Source organism: Mauremys mutica, chromosome 3 (genome assembly GCF_020497125.1).
Source record: "Mauremys mutica isolate MM-2020 ecotype Southern chromosome 3, ASM2049712v1, whole genome shotgun sequence".
Taxonomy (NCBI): domain Eukaryota; kingdom Metazoa; phylum Chordata; order Testudines; family Geoemydidae; genus Mauremys; species Mauremys mutica.
Genome location: NC_059074.1, coordinates 56,740,568 through 56,764,244, shown reverse-complemented (window position 1 = coordinate 56,764,244; position 23,677 = coordinate 56,740,568). Strand labels below are relative to the sequence as shown.

At 42.4% G+C, this 23,677-nt stretch overlaps 1 protein-coding gene across 4 annotated transcripts in view; it reads right to left on the bottom strand.

Moving 5' to 3' along the window:
• The window catches only part of FAM135A (family with sequence similarity 135 member A), a 139,234-nt gene that overhangs the window by 81,603 nt on the left and 33,954 nt on the right, over positions 1-23,677 (bottom strand). For all 4 annotated transcript variants that reach the window (XM_045009427.1, XM_045009426.1, XM_045009428.1 and 1 more), the window contains one exon: positions 2,713-2,792. In XM_045009427.1, coding sequence (XP_044865362.1) covers positions 2,713-2,792 — 80 coding nt within the window. The remainder of the gene's footprint in view (positions 1-2,712; positions 2,793-23,677) is intronic.

Genomic DNA, 23,677 nt, shown 5'->3' with positions numbered 1-23,677 from the left:
AGTTATAAGCAACTGAAAACGGGGTCTTAAAACGGAAAGTATTAAGCAAACTTATGTTAGGAATTCAACATGGCACACATTAAATGGATTGCTAACCGATAGGTCTCTAAATCTAATTATAGAAGGGGAATCATCAATAAACAGCTGTGTTTCCAGTGGGGTTCTAAGGGTTGGGTTCTTAGTACTACACTATTTAACATTTTTATCAATAATCTGGAAGAAAATATAAAATCTGATCAAGTTTGCACATGACACAAAGATTGCGGGAATGGCAAATAATGAAGAGAACAAGTCACTGATACAGAGTGATCTGAATCGCTAGGTAAGATGGGCACAAGCAAATAATATGCATTTCAATACAGCCAAATATAAGGTCAGCCATTTAGGAACAAAGAACATAGGCCATAGTTACAGTATAGGGGACTCTACCATGGGAAGCAACAGCTCTTGGTGTTATGAGGATAATCAACTGAACATGAGCTCCCAGCATGATGCTGTGGCCAAAAAGGCTAATGCAATCCTTGAATGTACAAGAGAAGCTCAAGTAGGAGTAGGGAGATTATAGTACCTCTGTCTTTGGCACTGGTGTAATTGCTACTGGAATACTGTGTCCCAAATTCATGAAGGATGTTGATAAATTGGAGACGGTTCAGAGAAGAACCATGAGAATGATTACAAGATTAAAGAATCTGCCTTACAGTGACAGACTCAGGGAGCTCAAACTATTTAGCTCAATAAAGAGACTTTTATACTCTGTGATCAAATCACCCCATAAGAATCTATTTTCAGAACAGAAATTTATATAAGAGGGCTTTTCATTGTAGCAGAGAAAGGTATAATGCGATCCAATGGTTGGAAATTGAAGTTAAACAAATTCAAATAGAAATAAGGTGGAAATTTTTAACTGTGGGAGTAATTAATCATTGGAACAATTTACCAAGGGTTGTGGTGGATTCTCCATCACCAGAAATTTTTTAATCAAGATTCGATATTTTTTCTAAAAGATATGTTCTAGTTAAACCAAAGCTACTGAACTTAAAGCAGGAATTAATTGAAGGAAATCCTCAGGCTTGTTTTATGCAGGAGGTCAAACTAGATGATCACAATAATCCCCTGAGTTTAAAATCTATGAATAGTGCCCATTTATAATTATAACACCACCTATTAAGGTTGCCCCATACTTCCTATTGCAAAACCTATTTACAATTGCTTATAACTTTTCCCAACTAAAACCATTTGGACTGAAATTTTACATGCTGATTGTCAGCCTCAGGTTGACCTGTTTTGGGAAATTTCAGCAATAATGGTTCACCTATTCGCAAGAATGAGGTTAAAGAAAATACATTGTTTTGCACATATTAAATTCAGGCAACCTTTTCTTTTAGAAGATTCAGCACCCGCATGCTTTGGAGCAGAGATCTGAAATTTGGCCAGGTTCAGTTGGGGAGGGGAAGTTTTTTTGTGTGAAAGTGTATGTCAGCCATGTGCCTTTTGGCACCCACATTTGGCCAAGTTATAAGTGTGTGGAAAAACTGCAGTTTGTACATGCTCAGTAGAGAGTAGCTAGAGCTTCAAAACAAACTTCCCTGAAGAGTCCATCAGCCAAGGGCTGAGCCAGACCGTCTCTGAAACTGGAGCTGTAGGCGACAGGCTGGGCTGGATCAGAGCACCGGAACTGAAAGCAGGAAGCCTGTCTCCCCGAAACTCTCAGTGAGCCCCTTGCTTACACCCAAGCAAGCATGGAGGAGGACTGCTGCCTGATTCAGCTGACAAGAGCTGGACTGGGATGTGGGGTGAGGAGGAGAAAGGCATTAGATTAGGTCAGGGAGCGTGGGGTTGAGTGGGTGGAGAGACTGGGACTAAAAGCTCTTGGGGAGGGAGTGGGAAACTGGCACTGGGAGTTACGTTGGGGAGAAGACTGGAACTGGCTGGACAAAGAGGCTGGGACTAGGAATAGGGTTGAAGGGAGGAAGTCTGGGCAACACAGATTGGACAAGGAGATGGAGGAGGGGAGACAGACTGACTGGAAAAAGAGACTGAAGCTATGTCAGTAGGGCTACCCTGATTCTCCTTCCCCACTTTAGAGCTATGTTGTACTCTTGACTTCCAAGGTTTACGCCAGGGGCAATAAATTCCTTTTCATCAGAATAATTTAATATATATAGCATTACATAAAGGCAACAATAATTATTCAAACAAACGGACTAAAATTCTAATCTCATAAGTATATCAGAACATTTTTCCTTTGAAGTGTGGTTCCACTTAAAGTTACTTAGTTACTTTTAATAAAGTCATGGCGATTGATGTCTCTCAGTGAGTCCACATTAAATTTGCTCACTTTACAAGCAAAAAGATGTCTTTCTACCTGGCAACCCTGCAAATTCAACACAAAATCTGAAAGTCAAGCTGTTTTATTTGTTTCTCCCATATCATTTCCAATAATAGAGTATACAGTCAGCTTCAATGAATAGTTCTGTGAAGATGAACAAGGCACATAATTTACATAGGTCAGCACAAAAAGAGACTTTTTATTCTCAGTTACTATTACAGATTTTTTTTAAAAATTACGAAATGAGGAATGTGAAGCATTGCTGGCATTTAGCTTATAATAATTTAAAGCAAGTCGACTCTGCACCTAAAAATCCTGGAGGTGTCCTCTTAATTAATGTAGTCAAACTAGACTACATTCACTATAAAAAGTCCTGTACTTACCTGTCACAGGTAACAAGCTGGCTTCTAATTTGTGCGGAACTCTTGGAGGAATTTTCATAGATGCACGAATCTGGTAAAAACTAAAGAAAGAGACCAAAAAATCATTTGTAAACTATGAAATAAACAAACAGTCACTCTCATATATTTACCAATATACAGAGACACAAAAATTCTAATACAAAATACATATTTTCTCTTCATGACCTTCTTTAAGTTTCACTCCTTTAAAAGTGGGGAGGATGGGGGAGAGAAAATTTCAAACCTTAAAATGTAAGTGACAATTGTAACTTTCTTTTATTATCGACATGATTACATACCATTAACTATAAGGATAGGTAGAAAACTCAAATACATTCTGAAACCTAAATTATACAATTCGTCTCCATCTTTATTTCATCTTCTGGTTCTCTCCTCCCTATTTTATTAGTGCCTCCATCCCGTTCTAGTTCCTTATTGATACTGATTTGGTTTTTGGTCAAAATAGCTCAAGAAAATATATCTTCAATTTTGATTTTAATCTACTGAACTCCGGCTGATCTCATCACCATGACATAAGAGTCTAAAAGTATACTACATGATCTTTGTTCTATTTCCAATTTTCATCATTTGGGGGAGGGATAGCTCAGTGGTTTGAGCATTGGCCTGCTAAACCCAGGGTTGTGAGTTCAATCCTTGAGGGGGCCACTTCGGGATCTGGGGCAAAAATTGGTCCTGCTAGTGAAGGCAGGGGGCTGGACTCGATGACCTTTCAAGGTCCCTTCCAGTTCTAGGAGATTGGTACATCTCCAATTATTACCTATCATCATGGAAAGACTAGACTGAAGCGTAGGTTTTACATTAAACAAGCTCATTATCAGATTATAATCTCTTTAGGACAAGGACTGTGTCTACCTCTATTTTTATATAGCACATAACTTCGGAATTGCCACTCTGCATTCAGCCCAGTGTTCTGTCTAGTCTAGTATCCCATCTCTAGGATGAGATGCTTCTCAGGAAGGTGCAAGAAGCTCTACAGAGGACAAGTAAGGAATAACATGCCCATAGCAGAAGCTTCTTCATAGAATCTCAGAGGCACAAAAAGAACAGGAGTACTTGTGGCACCTTAGAGACTAACAAATTTATTTCAGCATAAGCTTTCACGGGCTACAGCTCACTTCTTCAGATGCATAGAATGGAACACACAGACAGAAGATATTTATACGTATTTATACATACAGAGAACATGAAAAGGTGGAAGTACGCATACCAAGTGGAAGAGGCCAATCAATTGAGATGAGCTGTCATCAGCAGGAGAAAAAACCTTTGAAGTGATAATTGAGATGGCCCATAGCAAGTGTGAGGAGAACTTAACATAGGGAAATAGATTCAATTAGTGTAATGACCCAACCATTCCCTGCCTCTGTTTAAACCTAAGTTAATTGTATCTAATTTGCATATTAATTCGAGTTCAGCAGTCTCTCTTTGGAGTCTGTTTTTGAAGTTTTTTTGTTGCAAAATTGCCACCTTCAAGTCTGTCACTGAGTGGTTAGAGAGGTTGAAGTGTTCTCCCACTGGTTTTTGAATGTTATGATTCCTGATGTCAGATTTGTGTCCATTTATTCTTTTGCGTAGAGACTGTCCGGTTTGGCCAATGTACATGGCAGAGAGGCATTGCTGGCACATTGATGGCATATATTACGTTGGTAGATGTGCAGGTGAACGAGCCCCTGATGGCGTGGCTGATGTGATTAGGTCCTATGATGGTGTCACTTGAATAGATATGTGGACAGAGCTGGCATCGGGCTTTGTTGCAAGGATAGGTTCCTGGGTTAGTGTTTATGTTGTATGGTGTGCGGTTGCTGGTGAGTATTTGCTTCAGGTTGGGAGGCTGTCTGTAAGCGAGGACTGGCCTGTCTCCCAAGATCTGTGAGAGTGAGGGATCATATTTCAGGATAGGTTGTAGATCTTTGATGATGCGCTGGAGAGGTTTTAGTTGGGGGCTGTAGGTGATGGCTAGTGGCGTTCTGTTATTTTCTTTGTTGGGCCTGTCCTGTAGCAGGTGGCTTCTGGGTAGTCTTCTGGCTCTGTCAATCGTTTTTTTCACTTCAGCAGGTGGGCATTGTAGTTTTAAGAATGCTTGATAGAGATCTTGTAGATGTTTATCTCTGTCTGAGGAATTGGAGCAAATGCGGTTGTATCTTAGAGCTTGGCTGTAGACAATGGATCGTGTGGTGTGTCCTGGATGGAAGCTGGAGGCATGTAGGTAAGTATAGCGGTCAGTGGGGTTCCGGTATAGGGTTAAATTGATTAAATGAAAAATACATTGCATCATCTTTACTTTTCCTCCCATTACTCACTTCCAATTCAGGAAAACTCCACATACCATTACCTACACTATGTAGTTCAATTTAGCTTAGCTGAAGAGGGTTGTTTGTTTGTTTTGAAGACAGGTGGCCTCATGATACTCAGTGCAGATTTATACTTTAAGTAGTTTTTAATACATAAAACATTTATCTTCTCATCCTAATATCAAAATCCTGTAGGGGTTCAGCTCAGGGCAAAATATGTAAACATTAAATTAAAATCTCATCCCGATTTTTGAAGTAAGTAATGACTTAACTACAGTGATGTGAACATCCGCATGCACGAGCATACACACACAAACACACACACTCTATTTACCAAAACTGTGCACCAGTACACTGCCTTACTGATTTGAAAATACAGTACCGTGAATATTAAGGATCTAGCTGCAGACAAAGAGCTACAATGTGAAAAGGTATTCCAGTCACTGAAATATATGCATAACCTAGAAACTCTAAAAGAAATGTTACATTATTTGCCAGACAAAAGAAAACTATACCCTCCTCACTTACAATGTATTTTGTTGCCTTTACCTCTCACACCCACTCTCTTTGCTCCACCCAAGCGTCACTCCTGACCACTCCCATCTTTCCTGACTTTGTGCCTTCTCTCTGTATGCTTGGTTCAGCTTCCCAACTAATTTATGCCAAGCTCCTTCCAGCTCTATTTTCAAAAGAATTTCTAACAACCACCCATTCCATGAAGCATTTCAGTTATGATGTTCTGTTTAAGTACTCTACTGTATTGCACCTGCTTGTGCCTCTACATTACAATATTGCAAGGCAAGGACCTATTACTTGTCTAGCACAGTTCACCAGTTAAACTAGGTACCCTTACATTTCTTTATAAATCAGATGCAAATGTGTGCATGAATTTACCTCCTATCTACCACAAGACGTACACAACATCTCAAACTGAAAATAAATAAATAAAAATAAATAGATAAAACTTTGTAGGTGACCTTTAAGGTCTAAAAATTGTATGGATAATTAAAGATTAACATAATAGATTTTTTTTTCCGCTCAATAAGCCAGGTTACTGAAAAGTAACCTATATGTCAGAACTTGTATATTTTGCTTATTTACAATTTTTCCTGACTGTATTAAATGCTGTTCGATGTAGTTAAAATTTTAAAGATTACATGGAAATCAGAAACAATTTGTGATAACACAATATGATGTAATCAAGGGAAAGCTACTTATTTTTTAAGAAAGGAAAGATCAATGCAGCTTAGAACAATCACTCTACTTTATGGTAACGATGGTTCCTCGAGATGATGTCAGTGTGTATCCTATTGTAGGTTTGAATGCAATTCACGTGCACAAGCTCTGCTTTTTTGTTTTAAACAGCTGTGAATATCAGGTCACACATGCACCCTATGACTCCTGTGGAAGTACAGAAAGAACTGACAGGGATTTGTAGGGGATCTTAATGCATGACAGTCTTTGTTAGCAAGAGTTAGGCTAACTGTAACCCTAATAACACGAGATTTGTAGAAGCAAGGATTGTATGAGGCGAGTGGAAAAGAACTGTGTGAGAAGTTGTTTTTCGACCTTGTGTAGATAATACGAAACGTAGACTGGAGTCTCTTAAGTGAGAAAAACAAGATATCAGGATGACCTATGTATAAACAAAATGCAGCTGTTGCTTATTATTGTCACAAATGACAGATGCATCCATAGCATGGGTCATCTTGCTATGCTTTTATTGTAACAAAAGTATAAATGCTGCTGTAATTGTTTACCTGTTGAGAGACCTGTCTAGGAAGGGGAGACCCTATGTCCTAGTGCACTCTCTCCCTGTTGTAGCTGCTAAACAGAATAAAGTATCTGACTCTGCTGCACCCAAACAGAAAAGCGAGAACTGAGTTTTTCTCCGACACTCCTCATGCTTGGGAACACAGGGAAGACCAGCAACGACCCTCATTCAGTTACCTCACAATTCAAACCCGTGGTAGCTGAGGACTCAGAAAAGAGGGGACAGAGAATGGGTTGTGAGATTCACACTGATGACATCTTGAAAAACCATAATTACTATCAGGTAAGTCACCATTCTTTCTTAGATTCATAGATTATATGACCAGAAGGGAACACATGTTCATCTGGTCTACGTTATGCCCTTGAATTATTTCCTGCTTCAAAATCCAATAGCTTTGGTTTAACAGGAGCATATATTTTAGAAAAACATCCTATCTGGATTTTAAAATGTCCAGTGATGGAGAACCCACCACAATTCTTCGTAATCTGTTCCAATGATCAATTACCCCCACTGACAAAAATCTGCACTTCATTTCCAGTTTGAATTTGTCTAGCTTCAACTTCCAGCTACTGGGTCATGTTACACCTTTCTCTGCTAGATTGAAGAGCCCATTATCACATAAGTATGGCCTACGTTCTTTGTTCCTGGATGTCTGACCTTACATTGGCCATGCTGAAATGCATAGTGTTTGGATGCACCCAGCATATCAAGCACTATGGATCTCTATGTATCAGTGACCTGTCCTATTCATAATTTAGCACTCCTCCTTTGTGTCATCTGCAAACTCTGTCAATAATTTTACATTTTCTCCAGGCAATTGAAAACATGTTAAAAAGGATAGGGCCAAGGATTGGACCTCATTAGAAAAAACAGTCACTTGATGATTATTTCCCATTTAGTAGAAGGGAAGGTGGCAGAGGTTACAGACTGATTCACAACTCTTGACCAACGTATCACAGTGGACAGTTGGAAGATGATGAAAATTGTGTTACTGTAATTGCAGAGTCTGAAAGTCACTTTTTCTGAAATATAGGCCCCTTTCAAGGTGGGTCATATGATCTATGATAAGTTGGAAATGGAACAAGACAAGATATCCAGACTACCTGAACTACTGTATTTTATACTGTATTTTCTTTTATTTGCAGGAGTGCAAATCCTGAGTGAGCAAAGCATTGCCCTTGAATCTTTTAAAGAATGAAGAGATTCATCTTCCGTGTCATTGAACTGCTTTGTTCCATCAAACAGGAGATCTTTGACAATATTCTGCAATTCTTTTGGGGATTCCAGAACATTGCAAACAGGATGTATGCCGCATCACTGTTTCTGTTGCCACTGGGTGGGATGCAATACCCTCTGCATCCAACAAAGCTTGCAATGATGCCTTAGCAATAAGCTGATCCTCTGTAATAATTGTCTGGAATTGCTCTCTTTGTTCCTGAAGCAGATGTTCAATAAAAAGTGTGAACTTACTATAGTGGATATAATTGTATTTGGCAATGAGAACTTGATAATTCACCACTCTATATAGCAGTGAAGCCAACTAAGTCTAGACATTTCTGGTCTCTATCATGAAAGGTGGACTCACAATGTTGTTGTTATGGTACTTGTCAGCATACACCACCAATTAATTCAGTGTTGCATGTGTAAATAAATAAATATTCTGACCTTTTTGCAGGCACATAATATTTCTTGCCTGCCCTTTTACACGCTAAGGGGTACTGACACTGGGATTTGCCATACTGTTTTAGCCAGTTCAAGAAAAGCTTCATTTACTGGTGGAGTTACTTGACCTGAAGCAGCAGTATGGAGTAAGTCAAACAGCTTATGCTTCTTTACTGCCTCTCTTCATGACGTCCTGAAACTCTCTGAAGTCATCTGTATAGGAAGGAGGCAGCAGCAGCATCACTGCCCCATAAAGCGAAGAGGAAGATATATTAGTTGGTACTGCTTCCTCGTCTGTTTTTCTTTCTTGCTCCTCAAACAACTCCTCATGTTAAGGAGATTGATGGGAAAGATCCTGTGGTAAGATGGTTTCTCAGTGTGCAAATGGCTGTAGCATGCTTTTCAAATGGGGTGGGGGGGGAGGGTAGCGTGTGACAGGAACAGGGAGTGTGACAGGGAGTGTGTTGTGTGCATGTGTGGGGAGAGACCGTGTGTTTTGGGGGGCAGAGTGTATGTCAGCATGCTGTCTTGTAAGTTTAAACAGCAGCAGGGGGAAACCCCGACATCAGCCCTCCACCCCCCATCTCTCTCTCTCTCACACACACATGCAAAAACGCTTGCCTTGGCAGCAGCAGCATTTCACAGTAATGGTTTGCTTTGTGTCTCGGAGCAGATAAGTATGCCAGCTGTCAGAAACGGAACTTTGAAAGGGGATATCTGCATGCCTGCAGCCGAGTTCAAAACAATGACCAGAGTGGCCACTTGACTTCAGGGGATTATGGGACGTTTCCGGAGGCCAGTTACAGTGCAATAATGCAAGACGTCATCCGCACTGACACCTGGACATTTCAGCCAGGGCGCAGCAAGCTTTATGCTTCTCATGGAGGTGGATTACCAGGAGCGCTCCAGCTGCAGAGTCCAGGCGCTCTATGTGCCTTGCCAGTGTGGACATTTCTGGAGTTAGGGCACCCAGGGCTGATTTAATGCGCTCTAACTTGCAAGTGTAGCCAAGCCTTCAGTGTTTGAGCATAGGCCAAATAGGCTGCTCCAGTTTGCTACACCTTATCCCAAGTTTTACCTTAGCAAAATCCCTTGACCAAATGTCCCTGTGATTTGCTTTCCTTTGATAACACTCAGTTCCAGTTGCCCAGAATGATTATATTAACTTACCTGCTTTCATCATCCCTTTATTTAATTATGCTTATTTCTTGACTAATAAAGTAAAATCAAGTCTGCATGTGGATTTTAGAGCACTTTAGAATATCACTCTTAAACAGAAATTTTTATCTCAGGGCAAAAATTCCAAGAGGAGCCCCTGCAGTCAGAGAACACAAAATATGTCTAACACACATTCTCCGCTGCCAAGGGTAGAGCTCAAACGCACAGTGCATGGCTGTAATACAGGTTCAATTACTACAGCATGGCTCCCAGAGCCACCCAATTACTAGCCACCTCAAGTACAATCCCATCCAAGATCCAAGGCAAAGGGCAGCTAGCCCATCCTGAAGTTTGTGCTGCTGTGGCTACATGCAGTTTTCAGCGCACTAGCTCAATCAGAGCTAACGCGAATATGTCTTTTCAAGCAGGAATTTACACTTTTGTGCTCTAGTATATACATACCCTAAGTATTCTGGGAGGGAGAGGTAGAAACTGCACAAGGAATTCAGGGCATGAACTGATTTCCAGGGATCACTATCTTCAGTAAACTTTGCATGACCCATGTTAAGACATCACACAAAATATAATAACAATAGCTGAAAAAGCTGCACTACTTGTGCCCAACCAAAAAATATAACATTTATGCCTAGCAGTCATTCTCAAATGCCAACCAAGAGCAGGACTCAAATTCTTAGTCAATGAGTATGACCAGGTTTCAATGATTATCACCCTGAGTTATTCCAAGTATGTGACGTCAGATAGACTTCCATAGACTCCACCCTATCTCAATACAGTGCAGACCTATTTCATTCTCTGTGAATCAATCCATATTTGATTTGGAAACTTTCGTATGGGAAATATCCATTAAGGCACCATACACTGCATTATGGTATACAGAGCAATAGTTCAAAATAATATTAGAGGGTCTTTTCAACTAACTATGCTACTCTAGGGGAGTTTTCAAACAGGGAAAAACCTCTATCCCACTTTCATAGCAACATGCCCAACAACCATTCATACATATCTATGTAGAATGGAGGTGTAATGTGTTATTTATCTTTCAGAAATAGTTAGAGCCCCTTTTAAAAGAACTTTGCAAGCCACATTCCCCAAAAGTATAAAACTCCCTTGCTACAGACACAAAGTAGCAACATGGCCAACAACTATTCTCAGATTCCAGATGACACATTTGAGTATAGCTGGTGTTCAATGGCTACAGCATGTCACTCTGAGCTGTTCTGCGACCAATGTCAGGTATGTTCAGGGCTATCTGTAGACATTTTGGTGCCCTACGCAGCCCCCACGTGGGGTGGGAGGACTGGCCCTAGGCCTCCACGGGGTGAGGGGCTGGCTTTGGGGGCAGAGGAACTGCCCCCCACCACAAGCCGGCGGAGTGGAGTGGGTTAGGACCGGGTTGCTCCACTTCCTGCTACCCGGTGAGTGCAGGACAGGCCCGACCCCACACTCACAGGGCGTTGGGAAGTGGAGTGACCTGGCCCCAGCCCACTCCACTCTGCTCTGCTCCCCGGGCTCCAAGGCTTCGGGGAAGGGGAGGAACCACACCCCAGCACTCACCAGCGGCATGGCTGGGAGCCGGTGGCGCGGAATGAGCTGGAGCCGGGTTGCTCCACTTCCCGTGCCCTGGTGAGTGCGGGGCGCACAGCGCCTGACCCCTGCTGCAGTCCCTCGGGACGCTGCTCAGGGGAAGAGGTGGAGTGGGAGCAGGAAGAGGTGGCACGGGGGCAGAGCAAGGGCGGGGGCTTTGGGGAAAGGGTGGAGTGGGGCAGGGCTGGGGTGGAGCAGAGACCATGGGGAAGAGGCGGAGCAGGGGCGGGGGCAGCTTTCCTGGGCGGCTCAGCCATCTGTGGGATTGGGCTGGCTGCTGGAGCAGCACGCAGCTGCGTAGGGCACCAGGAAATCTGGGGCAATTTGATGCCCCAAATTTCCCGGTGCCCTATGCAGCTGTGTACTTTGCATATGGATAAGGATGGCCCTGGGTATGTTTCACCATTCTATTCCTGATCCCAACACAAAGCACGCTCACTTCAATGCCTTAGGTGTGACAGTTTGATACATGTCAACCTGAAGTCCCCAACTGAGTAACTTTTTCAACATTGCTTCCCCAAAAGGGCAATGGGAGCTGCGCACTAGATGACATAAATCCCAAGCAACTGAGATCAGTTTGTGGAAGATCATAGCCATTGTTGGAACCCCAGATGTGCACAAAGAAAACCTTCAGAAAAACTAGGCGATTTTGTAAAATGCAGGGTACCTCGGGAATGCTTTGTTCAAATGACTCAAATTTGGAAAACTGGCACTATCACTACTCCCATGTGACACAAATTTCAAGGCAATCTGAGTCAGAATGCAGATTTTTAGAGCACTTAGAATAGTTGACCTTTAAACAGAGTGACGCTTAACCTTAACTATAGCAGATCTGGTGTTCCACTATAATATCGTCAAAGAAACAAGTAATTTTCTCTCCGTTAGCCACCATCACAGGATGATGCCTGTTTTGTTTGAGGACTTTTTTGGCTTTGGTATTTGGAAACTAACTTGAGAACCATCTTCATCTTGGCTAGTATGGAGCTATTAGGAAAAATAAATGCTGACTCTCCTTTGCTTTGCCAGGAACCTTTCTACTAGAGATTCTGATGGAAAGGAATACAAGGGCATCCTTCCTTTATATGAAGAAAGCATCCTATCCCATCTCTTTGTGGTACTGTAAGTAGGAAACTAGTATCTTCTCATGGGGTAAAGGAAAAAGAGAGATACAAATAAGAGATATAAAACAACAGGGAAGAGATTGTAATGCTAAGAGAGACAAAAAAAGCTGCTCCTAACAAATGTAAAAAATCTGACAGAAGAAATAAATTAATAGTAAAATAAATCTGTTGAAAAAACCTGAGGACTATCCTAGGAATAAGAAAGAAATCCAGCCAAAAAGTTACCTGGTTATGGCTACCGAAAGGTGCAGCCCAAGAAAGCTCCTCAGTTATTAGTTGCAAAAAGGAACCAACTGCTGAGATTACCAGTTGGCTGGTACCACTAACACAGCAAGGTTGAAATTAGAGCTAGACAGAGAGAAGATATGAATCCACATCTCATACCTCACAGGTTACTGCCTTAATCATAGAATATCAGGGTTGGAAGGGACCTCAGGAGGTCATCTAATCCAATCCCCTACTCAAAGCAGGACCAATCCCCAGACAGATTTTTGCCCCAGATCCCTAAATGGACCCCTCAAGAATTGAACTCACAACCCTGGGTTTAGCAGGCCAATGCTCAAACCACTGAGCTATCCCTCACTTTTGGCCTCAGTTTCTCTCTTTTTCTTTAGCCCAATGAATCTTTAAGTATTTATGCAAAATGGAACAGCTCAACAGGAGAGCTTGAGTGTAACCAACCCCAAAACAGCAGATAATCTGGTGTTCAGGGTGCTCACGTGGGATGGGAGCAGATGTGAGTTGATCCAGAGTAACGATCAAACCTGTCTCTCTCTCATCCCAGGCAAGAGCCCCAATCACTGAGCTAAATGTTATAAAGTGGGAGGGACAGATACACTGACAGATGAGGACTCACAGGACCTGTCTACACTACAATGAAATACTCAAAGCATGGAGTCTCAGCATGTCAGCTGACTCAGGCTCGTGGGGCTTAGGCTAAAAATTGCAGTGTAGACATTAAAGCTCTGACTGGAGCCTCCACATTTGTGAACTCTCAGAGCCCAGGCTCCAGCCCAAGCCCAAACATCTACACTGCAGTTTTTAGCCCCACACCCTAAGTCCCATGAACCCAAGTCAATTGACCCTAGCCATGCCACTGGGTCTTTTATTACAGTGCAGACATACCCATAAATGGTATACTGGCCTGGAAAAAGTTTTTCCCAGAAAAAACTAATTGGGACAAATTCAGGAACAATTTTATATTGGCTAAAACTGACATTTTCAGTGCATTTGTCTGAAAAATTTTGCCCAGCTCAATTTGAAGTGTTCCATCTGTTAACGTGTGCCGGCTCCAAACCTTTGACCTTTGGGACTTCTAGACGGTGTTTGCACAGAGTAAGAAATCCTGCAAAGATGGTCGTCTTCAAATAATAAACTATTTTTCACTTGAATTAAAAAAACGAGAAACAAAACCCCCCACAGTTCTGCTACTTTTAGGTTTTTGTCAGATTGTACAAGACCTAAATTTTGATTTAAAAATCAATCTAACAGTGCCACTTTAATATTGAGGCAAAGGTTTTTGTCGCCCATCCCATTGTCCTCTGTCTCTTTAGAGTTCAGAGAATTCTAATTTAAATTTTCGCTTTCCTATCTTGAGGGAATCCATTTGCATCCTGTGTTGGATCTAATATCTTTAAAAGAATCAGAAAGGACATACCCTTAACACTGATTACATTGTTAAAACTTGCAAAACAGATGACATTTTGGGAAGCTCTAGATTTTTCATTGGCTGTAACAATTTAATGTGTGTGAGATCTGGGGCAGCTTGACATTTTTGTATCCTGTTTATTTATGAAAGTGTGTTTCAAAAATAGACAATACCTTGCGTAAAATTCAGCAATAAAAAGTACGATGAAAAACAAAATGATTTACAGACAAGCAGAATAAAAGCTCCTCTTCAGTCATTGTGCATATCAGTCCATGTGAGGGCTTATAACGTTTAAATCAGTTCAGCCAAATCATGACCCCACATTAACTCTTCTCAGATGTTAGGGCAACTACATGTCAGTTATTGGGATAAGCTCAGCTACTTATTGGTGGACCAACAGAATGCTGCAAACTTTAAGTATACCTCCATTTGGCAACCCTGCTTAAAAATGCCAGGATGAGATGTGACACACCAAATCTTGGTAGCCTCAGGCTCTCTTCTTTAGCTATTGGACTATAACATAAAGCTTACCCAGGGCTGGCCTTACCATGAGGCGAACTGAGGCCTCAGGTGCCAGACTGTGGGGGGAGAGGTGGGCACTAGGACCCAGAGTGTAGAAAACTGGGTCTGCTGCTAGTGCATATGTATTCTCTCTGCTCCAGATGCACAAAGATGGTGGAGTGCTGTGCTGGAGGAAGGAGGGCACAACAGGTAGGCAGGAGAAAAGGTGAGAGGGAATAACTGAAAGCAGCAGGAGTTGCAGGGAGAGAGAGGAGGGGAAGCCTCTTATGTACCTCTCTAGCACCCCCACGAGCCTGGACTGATTAACACCAGCTTCTCAGGGAGCTTCCTGTTTCCTGCTGCTTCCCTAAACCCACTTGATGAGAACAGGCAGTCCACTGAAGTAGCAGGAGCCAGTTAGGTCCTTAAGACATTGATATCTTCCCTCACTCAGGCCCTGCTACCAGCCTGCTTATTTGTCCCCTTCAATTGAGTCTTGAGAGCCACTATAGATGGCACAGAACAGCAGCCATGAGTGAAAGAAGAAAACGCCCCTCTGGGGCAGCATTTGGAAAAAGAAAGAAAGCAAAGGACGCTTTTCTATCTAAGCAGGAAGGAGCTCTGCTGAGATGCACAAACAGAAATGTTCATGGTGAACTTTCCGGCCCCAGTGAGGATGTGAGTGGCAAGGAGATGACTGATCTTCCAGTTAGTCAGAGTGCAGGTGACCTGGCAGCTACTGCAGCATCCATATCTCCATCTCAAATGGATGTAACCATGCACGTTCCTGAAGAAAAGTGTAGATCAGAGAAGAGTGTGGTGGAGGTGCAAGAAACAGCTGCTGCTGAGTTTAGTTCCTTAAGTCTAGATGATCCAGGACCTGTGGACACACTTGAACAGTAGCCTGAGGAACTTCCTTGTACTGCATGGGCTACAGCAAGTGAAAAACTTCATGTTCCCCAGACAATGAAAATAGAAATTTCCATCCAACACATTACTGGCGTGAAATCCCCAATGGTGACAAAGTGGAGGGGCCATGGCTTATGTACTAAAAAACCCAGAATGCTGCATACTGTTTTTGTTGCAAACTCTTCCAGTCTAATGTTCCAGCCACATGGGGTTCTACAGGAACAAAGGACAGGAAAAATCTGGCTAGAAATCTGGCATGCCATGAGAAGGCAGCAAATCACCAGAGAGCATTCCATAGGTGGAAAGAGCTTGAGATGAGACTAAGGTTAAAGGACACCCTAGATGATCAGCATCAAGAGAAGTTTGCATCAGAGTCTCTTTACTGGCAAAATGTTCTGAAAAGGCTCATTGCCATTGTGAGAATGCTTGCTACTCAAAACCTAGCACTGCGTGGCACTTCAGATCAGCTGTATGTGCCAAACAATGGAAACTTCCTTAAAATTGTGGAGCTGATGGCTGAGTTTTATGCTGTACTCCAGGAGCATCTGAGAAGAGTCACCACCCAAGAAATGTACACACACCATTACCTTGGAAAAACAACTCAAAATGAGATCATACACTTACTGGCAACAAAAGTCAAACAGAAGATTGTGGCAGATCTGAAGTCAGCAAGATATTACTCTGTTATTCTAGACTGCACACCTAACATCAGCCTTATGGAACAAATGACTTTAATGGTGCATTTTGTAACAACAACAGAACCTAGTGAAAATGTCCCTGCAATGGTGACTATCAAAGAGCATTTTCTAGAATTTATTGACATTGATACCAGTTCGTGTAGTATGATCAGAGGGGTAGCCGTGTTAGTCTCAATCTGTAAAAAGCGACAAAGAGTCCTGTGGCACCTTATAGACTAACAGAAGTATTGAAGCATAAGCTTTCGTGGGTGAATACCCATTTGGTCAGATGCATGTGGTGGAAATTTCCAGAGGCAGGTATAAATATGCAGGCAAGAATCAGTCTAGAGATAACAAAGTTAGATCAATCAGGAAGGATGAGGCCCTCTTCTAGCAGTTGAGGTGTTTACACCAAGGGAGGAGAAACTGCTTTTGTAGTTGGCTAGCCAGTGTTTAATCCTGAGATGATGGTGTCAAATTTGCAAATGAACTGAAGTTCAGCAGTTTCCCTTTGGAGTCTGGTCCTGAAGTTTTTTTGTTGCAGTATGGCTACCTTTAAATCTGCTACTGTGTGTCCAGGGAGGTTGAAGTGTTCTCCTACAGGTTTCTGTATATTGCCATTCCTAATATCTGACTTGTGTCCATTTATCCTTTTACGTAGGGATTGTCTAGTTTGGCCGATGTACATAGTAGAGGGGCATTGCTGGCACATGATGGCATATATTACATTGGTGGACGTGCAAGTGAATGAACCGGTGCTTTTGTGGCTGATCTGGTTAGGTCCTGTGATGGTGTCGCTGGTGTAAGTATGTGGGCAGAGTTGGCATCAAGGTTTGTTGCATGGATTGGTTCCTGAGTTAGAGTTACTATGGTGCAGTGTGTGGTTGCTGGTGAGAATATGCTTAAGGTTGGCGGGTTGTCTGTGGGCAAGGACTGGCCTGCCTCCCAAGGCTTGTGAAAGTGAGGGATCATTGTCCAGGATTGGCTGTAGATCACTGATAATGCGTTGGAGAGGTTTTAGCTGAGGACTGAAGGTGATGGCCAATGGAGTTCTGTTGGTTCTTGTCAAGCCCAAGAAAGAAACCAACAGAACTCCAATCAAATTTTATTACCCTCTAGGCTAGAGTTGTGGGAATCTGGCAGAGGTAGAGGAACAGAATTAAGGCCAGTTTAATCCAGAATGAGAGTGTCCACACAGGGATTAAATGCCGCTTAATTAATGCACTTTAAATTCACACTTTTAGTTAATTCAGATTAACTTTTCTGAGTGTCCCTGTGTAGACAAGCCCTCAGTTTGTTAGTAAATGTACGAAGGACCATTATATCATAATGCTAGGCAATCAGCTGGATAGTTAGTTCAAAAATAAATCACAAGGACTATACTGGATGAAAACTTTCTTCTTAGGGAAAGAATGGACATGTTACTCACCTTGTGCAATAAACAGGAGTTCTTTAAGATGTGTCTTCTCATGGGTCCTTCACTTCAGGGGCATTTGTGCTGTTCACCTTTGATCAGAAATTTTTGATAGCAGTGCCCATTCAGCCCATGCATATACCCCACATATCCACAGGCAAACCACCCTCAGTTCCTTTTCCACCACAAGTTTCGTAAGGGCAACTCTGAAGCAGAACGAAAAGAGGGCAGGTAGCACAGCACCCCAGGGGCACACATCTCGAACAACTGCAGTTACTGCGCAAGGTGAATAACATCTCCTCCTTTCTTCAGCAGTGTTCCTGTGGGTGCTCCACTTAAGGTGACTGCCAAGCAGTATCCCCCTAAGGAAATGGGAGGTTTGCAGCAGAGTCCAATACTGAAGAGAGAGTTGTGTTGCCCACAGCCACATCTGATCTTGCTGCAGGCACGAAGGCACAATGATTAGAAAGGTATGAACAGAGGACCAAGTTGCTACTCTACATCTGTCTACTGTTGGAGTCTACTTAAGTAAGGCTATTGATGTAGACAGTGCTCTTACAGAATGTGCTATCACTCTTAAAGGGGGTTGGACATGTGCTCTCTCTCATATCAAGTCTCAATACGACAGGAGATCCACTTTTAAAACCTCTGTTTCAAAACTACAAAACCCTTGTTTCCGTCCGCAATGGACACAAATAGTCTAGGAGATTTTCTAAATAGTTTAGTCCTGTCTAGGTAGACGGCAAATGCCTTCTTGAATTCTAGAATATGGAATATGGCTTCTTGACTAGTCTGCTGCGGTTTTGGGAAGAAAACCAGAGATGAATTGTTTTATTAACGTGGAATTCTGCAGACACTTTAGGTAAGAATCTTGGATAGACCCATAGCAACACTTACTTTCTGAAGAACACCATAAATAGGAGGTCTGCCATTAAAGCCCCCAGTTCTCCTACCCTTTGGGTGGAAGTGATCGCTAACAGAAAGGCTGTCTTCAAAGATAAATCTAATAAGGAACATTTAAGCTAGTAGTTCAAATGGATGCTTTATAAGGCCATTAAGGACTAGGTCCTGATCCCAGCTAAGAGTAAGGCTTCTGAGCAGTAGATAATTGTCAAACCTTGCAGGAATCTTGCCATAGCTGGATGATAAAAGAGAAAAAAACAAAAACCACAACTATAGGTATGTGAAAGGCTGTTATTGCCGCTAAATGAACCCTAATAGAATTCACAGAAAGACTTGATGTCTTCAGTTACAAACAGGTAATACAGTACTGTAGGAAGGGAGAGCAAGTTGGTGAAATCTGATGACTGTTACACCCAAGATGGTATCATTTCTGGAGATACATATTTCTTGTATATGGTTTTCTATTATTTAATAAAACATTGTACAAATGAGGAACAAGATCTCTCTATCCCTGAGAACCATCGAGGAACCATGCTTGGAGCCACAGAATCTGTAAATTGGGGTAAAGAGTTTGACCTGCTGTGACATTATTGACATAAACTGTGACCATATAGATCATTGTTGCAATCAGTGTCATATATTTGCAGCAAATGTTGTACAAAGATTGTTGTGTGAGGTGTCTATAAAAAGGTTATGATTTGCTTGTTATGATTATGCTATCTGTATGTGTGTATCATTTTTGGAGTTGAAGTTATGAATATTGGCTATGTACTTTGTATCTCAATGTGTTTGATGCTAAGTAGCATTAGCGAAGCATTTGGTCAGCTTCTTGAGAAAGGAATTTGCAGATTAAGTGCCCAATCAAGAAACACTTAACTTACAGTGGACCATGGGAGACTCCAATCCACGTATGAGAAGTCTTCCTGGGATGTTCAAGGTAGCATGTGAGCAGTGGCTGCCACCTGCAAACTGAGTCATGCATGAACATGTGACTTGCCCAAGTGGTTACAAACTCCATCTTGTTGCTGAGATCAAAAGGGTTTCCGCTCACAAGAGAAAGAATATAAAAGGTCCTGGAAACCCCTCCATTTTGTCTTCAACCCTGCTTCTTACCTCTGGAGGGATTTTGCTACAAACTGAAGCTCTGAACAAAGGACTGAATGACCCATCCAAGCTGTGGATGTACTCCAGAGACTTGATTTGAACCTGCAGTTTATTCCATCACTGCTACACCTGAACCAAGAACTTTGCCATTACTGTATATAACTGATTCCATTTAACCAATTTTAGCTCTCATCTGTATTTCTTTCTTTTTATGAATAAACCTTTAGATTTTAGATTCTAAAGGATTGGCAACAGCGTGATTTGTGGGTAAGATCTGATTTGTATATTGACCTGGGTCTGGGGCTTGGTCCTTTGGGATCGGGAGAACCTTTTTTCTTTTACTGGGGTATTGGTTTTCATAACCATTCGTCCCCATAAGAAGTGGCTGCTGGTTGTGATACTGGGAAACTGGAATGTTAAAGGGAATTGCTTGTATGACTTCTGGTTATCCAGTGGGGTGAGACCAAAGTCCTCTCTGTCTGGCTGGTTTGGTGTGCCTTAAGTAATAAAGGACACCCAGCCTTGGGCTGTGACTGCCCTGCTCAAAGCAATTTGTCCTGAATTGATACTCTCAGTAGTGTCCCACCAGAGGCCGCATCATTACACCTGTATCTTAAGTCAGTAGGTAAGGACTGATTGGAAGCTTCCATGAAGAAGAGGTGAGTCTGATGAGAAAGGGATACCAGACTTATCTTGACCATCTTGATGCAATTAGTATGACTCTGGTCCAATCTTACTGAGAATCATCAATAGTAACTCTGTTAGTAGATCCGTGGATGAAAGGACTTCCCTACGTGTGATGAGAAATGCATTTCCTAGACACAGGGGATCGAGACTCCCTCTGGAGCAGTAAGTGATGCATTTTGCATTTGCTGCCATGACAAACAGATCAACCTCCAGGAACCCCCACACTGAGAATATCATTTAACTCTGGAGTTTAGTTCCCATTTGTAATTTAGAGAGAAACGTGTGTTGAAGTGATCTGCCATGGCGGTTTGAATACCTGCGGGTAAGAAGCTGGGATGAGTATGTGGCTGATTATGCACCAATTCGAGTTTTATCACTTCACCACAGATTGGTGGGGAACATGCTCCTCGATGGTTGATAATACATGCATGACATGTTGTTTGTCATTATCTTTACTGACTTCAATCTGATTAGAGGTAGAAAGTGTAGTTAAGCATTTTTGAATGCTCTCAATTCCAAAAGGTTTATGTAGAGAAGCTGCTCTTGTGGATACCATTTGCCCTGCACTTTGTGAGGTCCCAGGCATGATGCACTATAAAGACACATGCAAATATGTCCCAGCAGTTGAAGGCAATCTTTTACTGTAACTTTCCCTGAATCCTGGAGATGTGGTTCACTAGTGTGAGAAATCTGCTGGATGGTAGCTATGTTGTGACCGTCAAAGCATCCAAGAAAGCTTCTATGAAATCTAGACACTTTAGTGGAGTCAAAATGGACTTTCTGAGGTTGATTTGAAGGCCCAGGCTGCGAAACAGAGAACACATGGTCTCTACTGACTCCAAACCTCCCAACAAGATCCGCTCTTTATCAGCTAATCATCTAGACACGGGAAAATGATTATGCCCAAACGACAGGTGGCCAGCAATTACTGCTGGAATCTTCGAGCACATCCTTGGTACAAAACATAGTCCAAAAGAAAGCACGCTGTATTAGCAGTGTTCGTTGTTGATTTGGAAACAAAGAAACCTCCTGTGTGTATAGCAAAATGAAAATATGCATCTTGTAGGTTAAGACTTGTGACCCAATCTCCTAGCTGTAATGATAGAATTATTGCTGCCAGGGTCATCATCCTGAATTTTTGCTGTTTTAAGTTTATGTGTCTGTTTAGCAGCCTGAGTTCTAAAACTGGTCTCCATTCCCCCTTCTTTATGGGTATCAGGAAGTAGCTTGAGAAGAATCCCCTTCTTCTGTGTTGCTCCTAAACTTAACAGTGAGGTCACTTCTTGTTCTAGTAACTGACTGTGAGAGGAGTCCCTGAAGAAAGACAGGGATGGGTAGGAGAGAGAGCCTTGAAATGTATAGTGTAACCAGAGGTTATGGCTTCCAAAACCCATTTGTCTGAGGTTATACGCTCCCATGCATCCTTAAAAAGGGGATGAAGCAGCATCCAAAATGAGGAGGGGGGGTTAGAATGTTGCAGCTATAAAGTCCCATTAACTGGATGGTTAGAGACACTCAACCAAGCCATCGTAATTGTTGCCTGAAGGACCTGGATGGCTGGAAGGATGTTGTTGAGTACCTTGGTCTCTTGGCCAGGGGTTCAGAGAGCGTACGGTAGGTTGAATACAGGGCTGGGCATGCTCTTTATGCCATCTGAAATCTATAAAATCTTCTCCTATTTACAGGAACATAGATTCAAAGGGATCTCAGTGTGACTCGAGTCCTTTATGTAAACAGAAATCAATTGGGTACACAATGGACTTGCAACCGTCAAAGGGGAGATCTTCAAATGGTACTTTGAACCTCTCTCAGAAGTCCCAACATCTGCAGCCACGACGTTCTTCTCATGACCACCGAAGTGGATATAGACTGTGCTGCATCTGCCGCATCTAGGGAGGCGTGGAGCAATGTTTTTGCTAGAGGTTATCCCTCCTGAACAGTGGCTTTAAACTGATCACAGTGTTTCTATGGCGGATGTTCAATAAAGAAACTAAATCTGTTGTAATTTACGTAGTCATATTTGGCCATGAGCACCTGAGGGTTTATTATTCTGAACTCAAATGTGGCTGAAATGTAGGATTTGAGGCAATAAAATAAAATAAAATAAAATAGAGCTTCTTATAGTCCTTGCTGTATGGGGTGGACTTAGAGCTATGTTGCCTGCCCCTTTCATTAACAGCCTCTACCGCTAGGAAGTTCAGAGCTAAGTGAGAGAATAGAAACGCCGATTGCCTGGCAGGAACCTAATACTTTTCATCCACTCTCTTGCAGGTAGACAGTATTGTAGCCAGAGTTTCCCAAACTGCCTTAGTGGGCTCCAAAAGAGCTTCATTCACTGGAATAGCAATTCTCATCCATGACGAAGTGTGTGGTGGGACTCCTGAACATCCACCAAGGGAATCTGAAGTGTGTCAGCAATTTGCTTTATCATTTCCTGAAACTGTCTGAAGTCATCTGCCATAGAAGGTGGTGGAGGCATGACACATCAGGTGAAGAAGAGGAAATATTTGTAAGAGGTGTCACCTCCTTATCTGCCCTTGCATCTTTCTCCTCACAGGTCTCTTCCTCTGGCATGGGTGGTGACAAAGAAGGTTGAAGATAATGCCTTCTTCTCTGTTTCCTCCAATGATGTGAAGACCTCATCACGAATTGCTGGCGTTAGAACACCCACAGATTCCAGCAAGGCCACTGAGGGAGGCCAAAAGGCATAGATGGAGGCATCCATCTGTGTTTCTGCCAGGAGGGTGTCATTTGAGGTCTATTCTCTTGTAAAACATCAATGTAGGAGGGAGGTGTTCTACACCACGACCCGAGAATCTGGAGAGTCTGCTTACACATTCTCCGGGGGTCAGGGAGGGGAGCTGTTCAATTTGCAAAGTAGATTAGGGCAAGCCTGGTTCCCTATGTGATACAGTGATCAGTGATTGAGATGGTCTTGACGCTGACAAACCCCCAAAACTCGTTAATATGGTGGACTCTGGCTCTGAAGAGATTATCTAGTGTTTAGGGTACCTAAACTCTCGTGGTACCGACTGTAACAAAGACTGGTCCGGGACAGAGCCTATGGAGGATGGCTTCGGTACTGATGTAGCAAGCACTGAGCACTTGGCCTGTAAGTGCATCGGCTCTGACTCCCTCAGTATTATATGGGGTCTAATGGTCTTTGGTACAGTTGACTTCCTTGATGTCGGTAGCGAGTGCTGTTCCGGGACACCCACGTCTCTGCCAGTCAGGATCCAGATACCAAAAGTCGGTCTTAGACTGAGTTCTCTTCTTTGCTTTTGCAGTACCTGCATCACTCATAGCCTACACTGAACTCGCCTTGGGACCTGAGGTCTCTGTAGCCCTGTTGTGTGTTGGTGACCAAGATCTTCTTGGAGATTTACACCTCCCTCCTTCTCTTTAGAGGAAGATGTTGATGAGGACTTCAGTACTACAGAATATTCACTGACAGTACAGCCTACGTCTCTAGTGG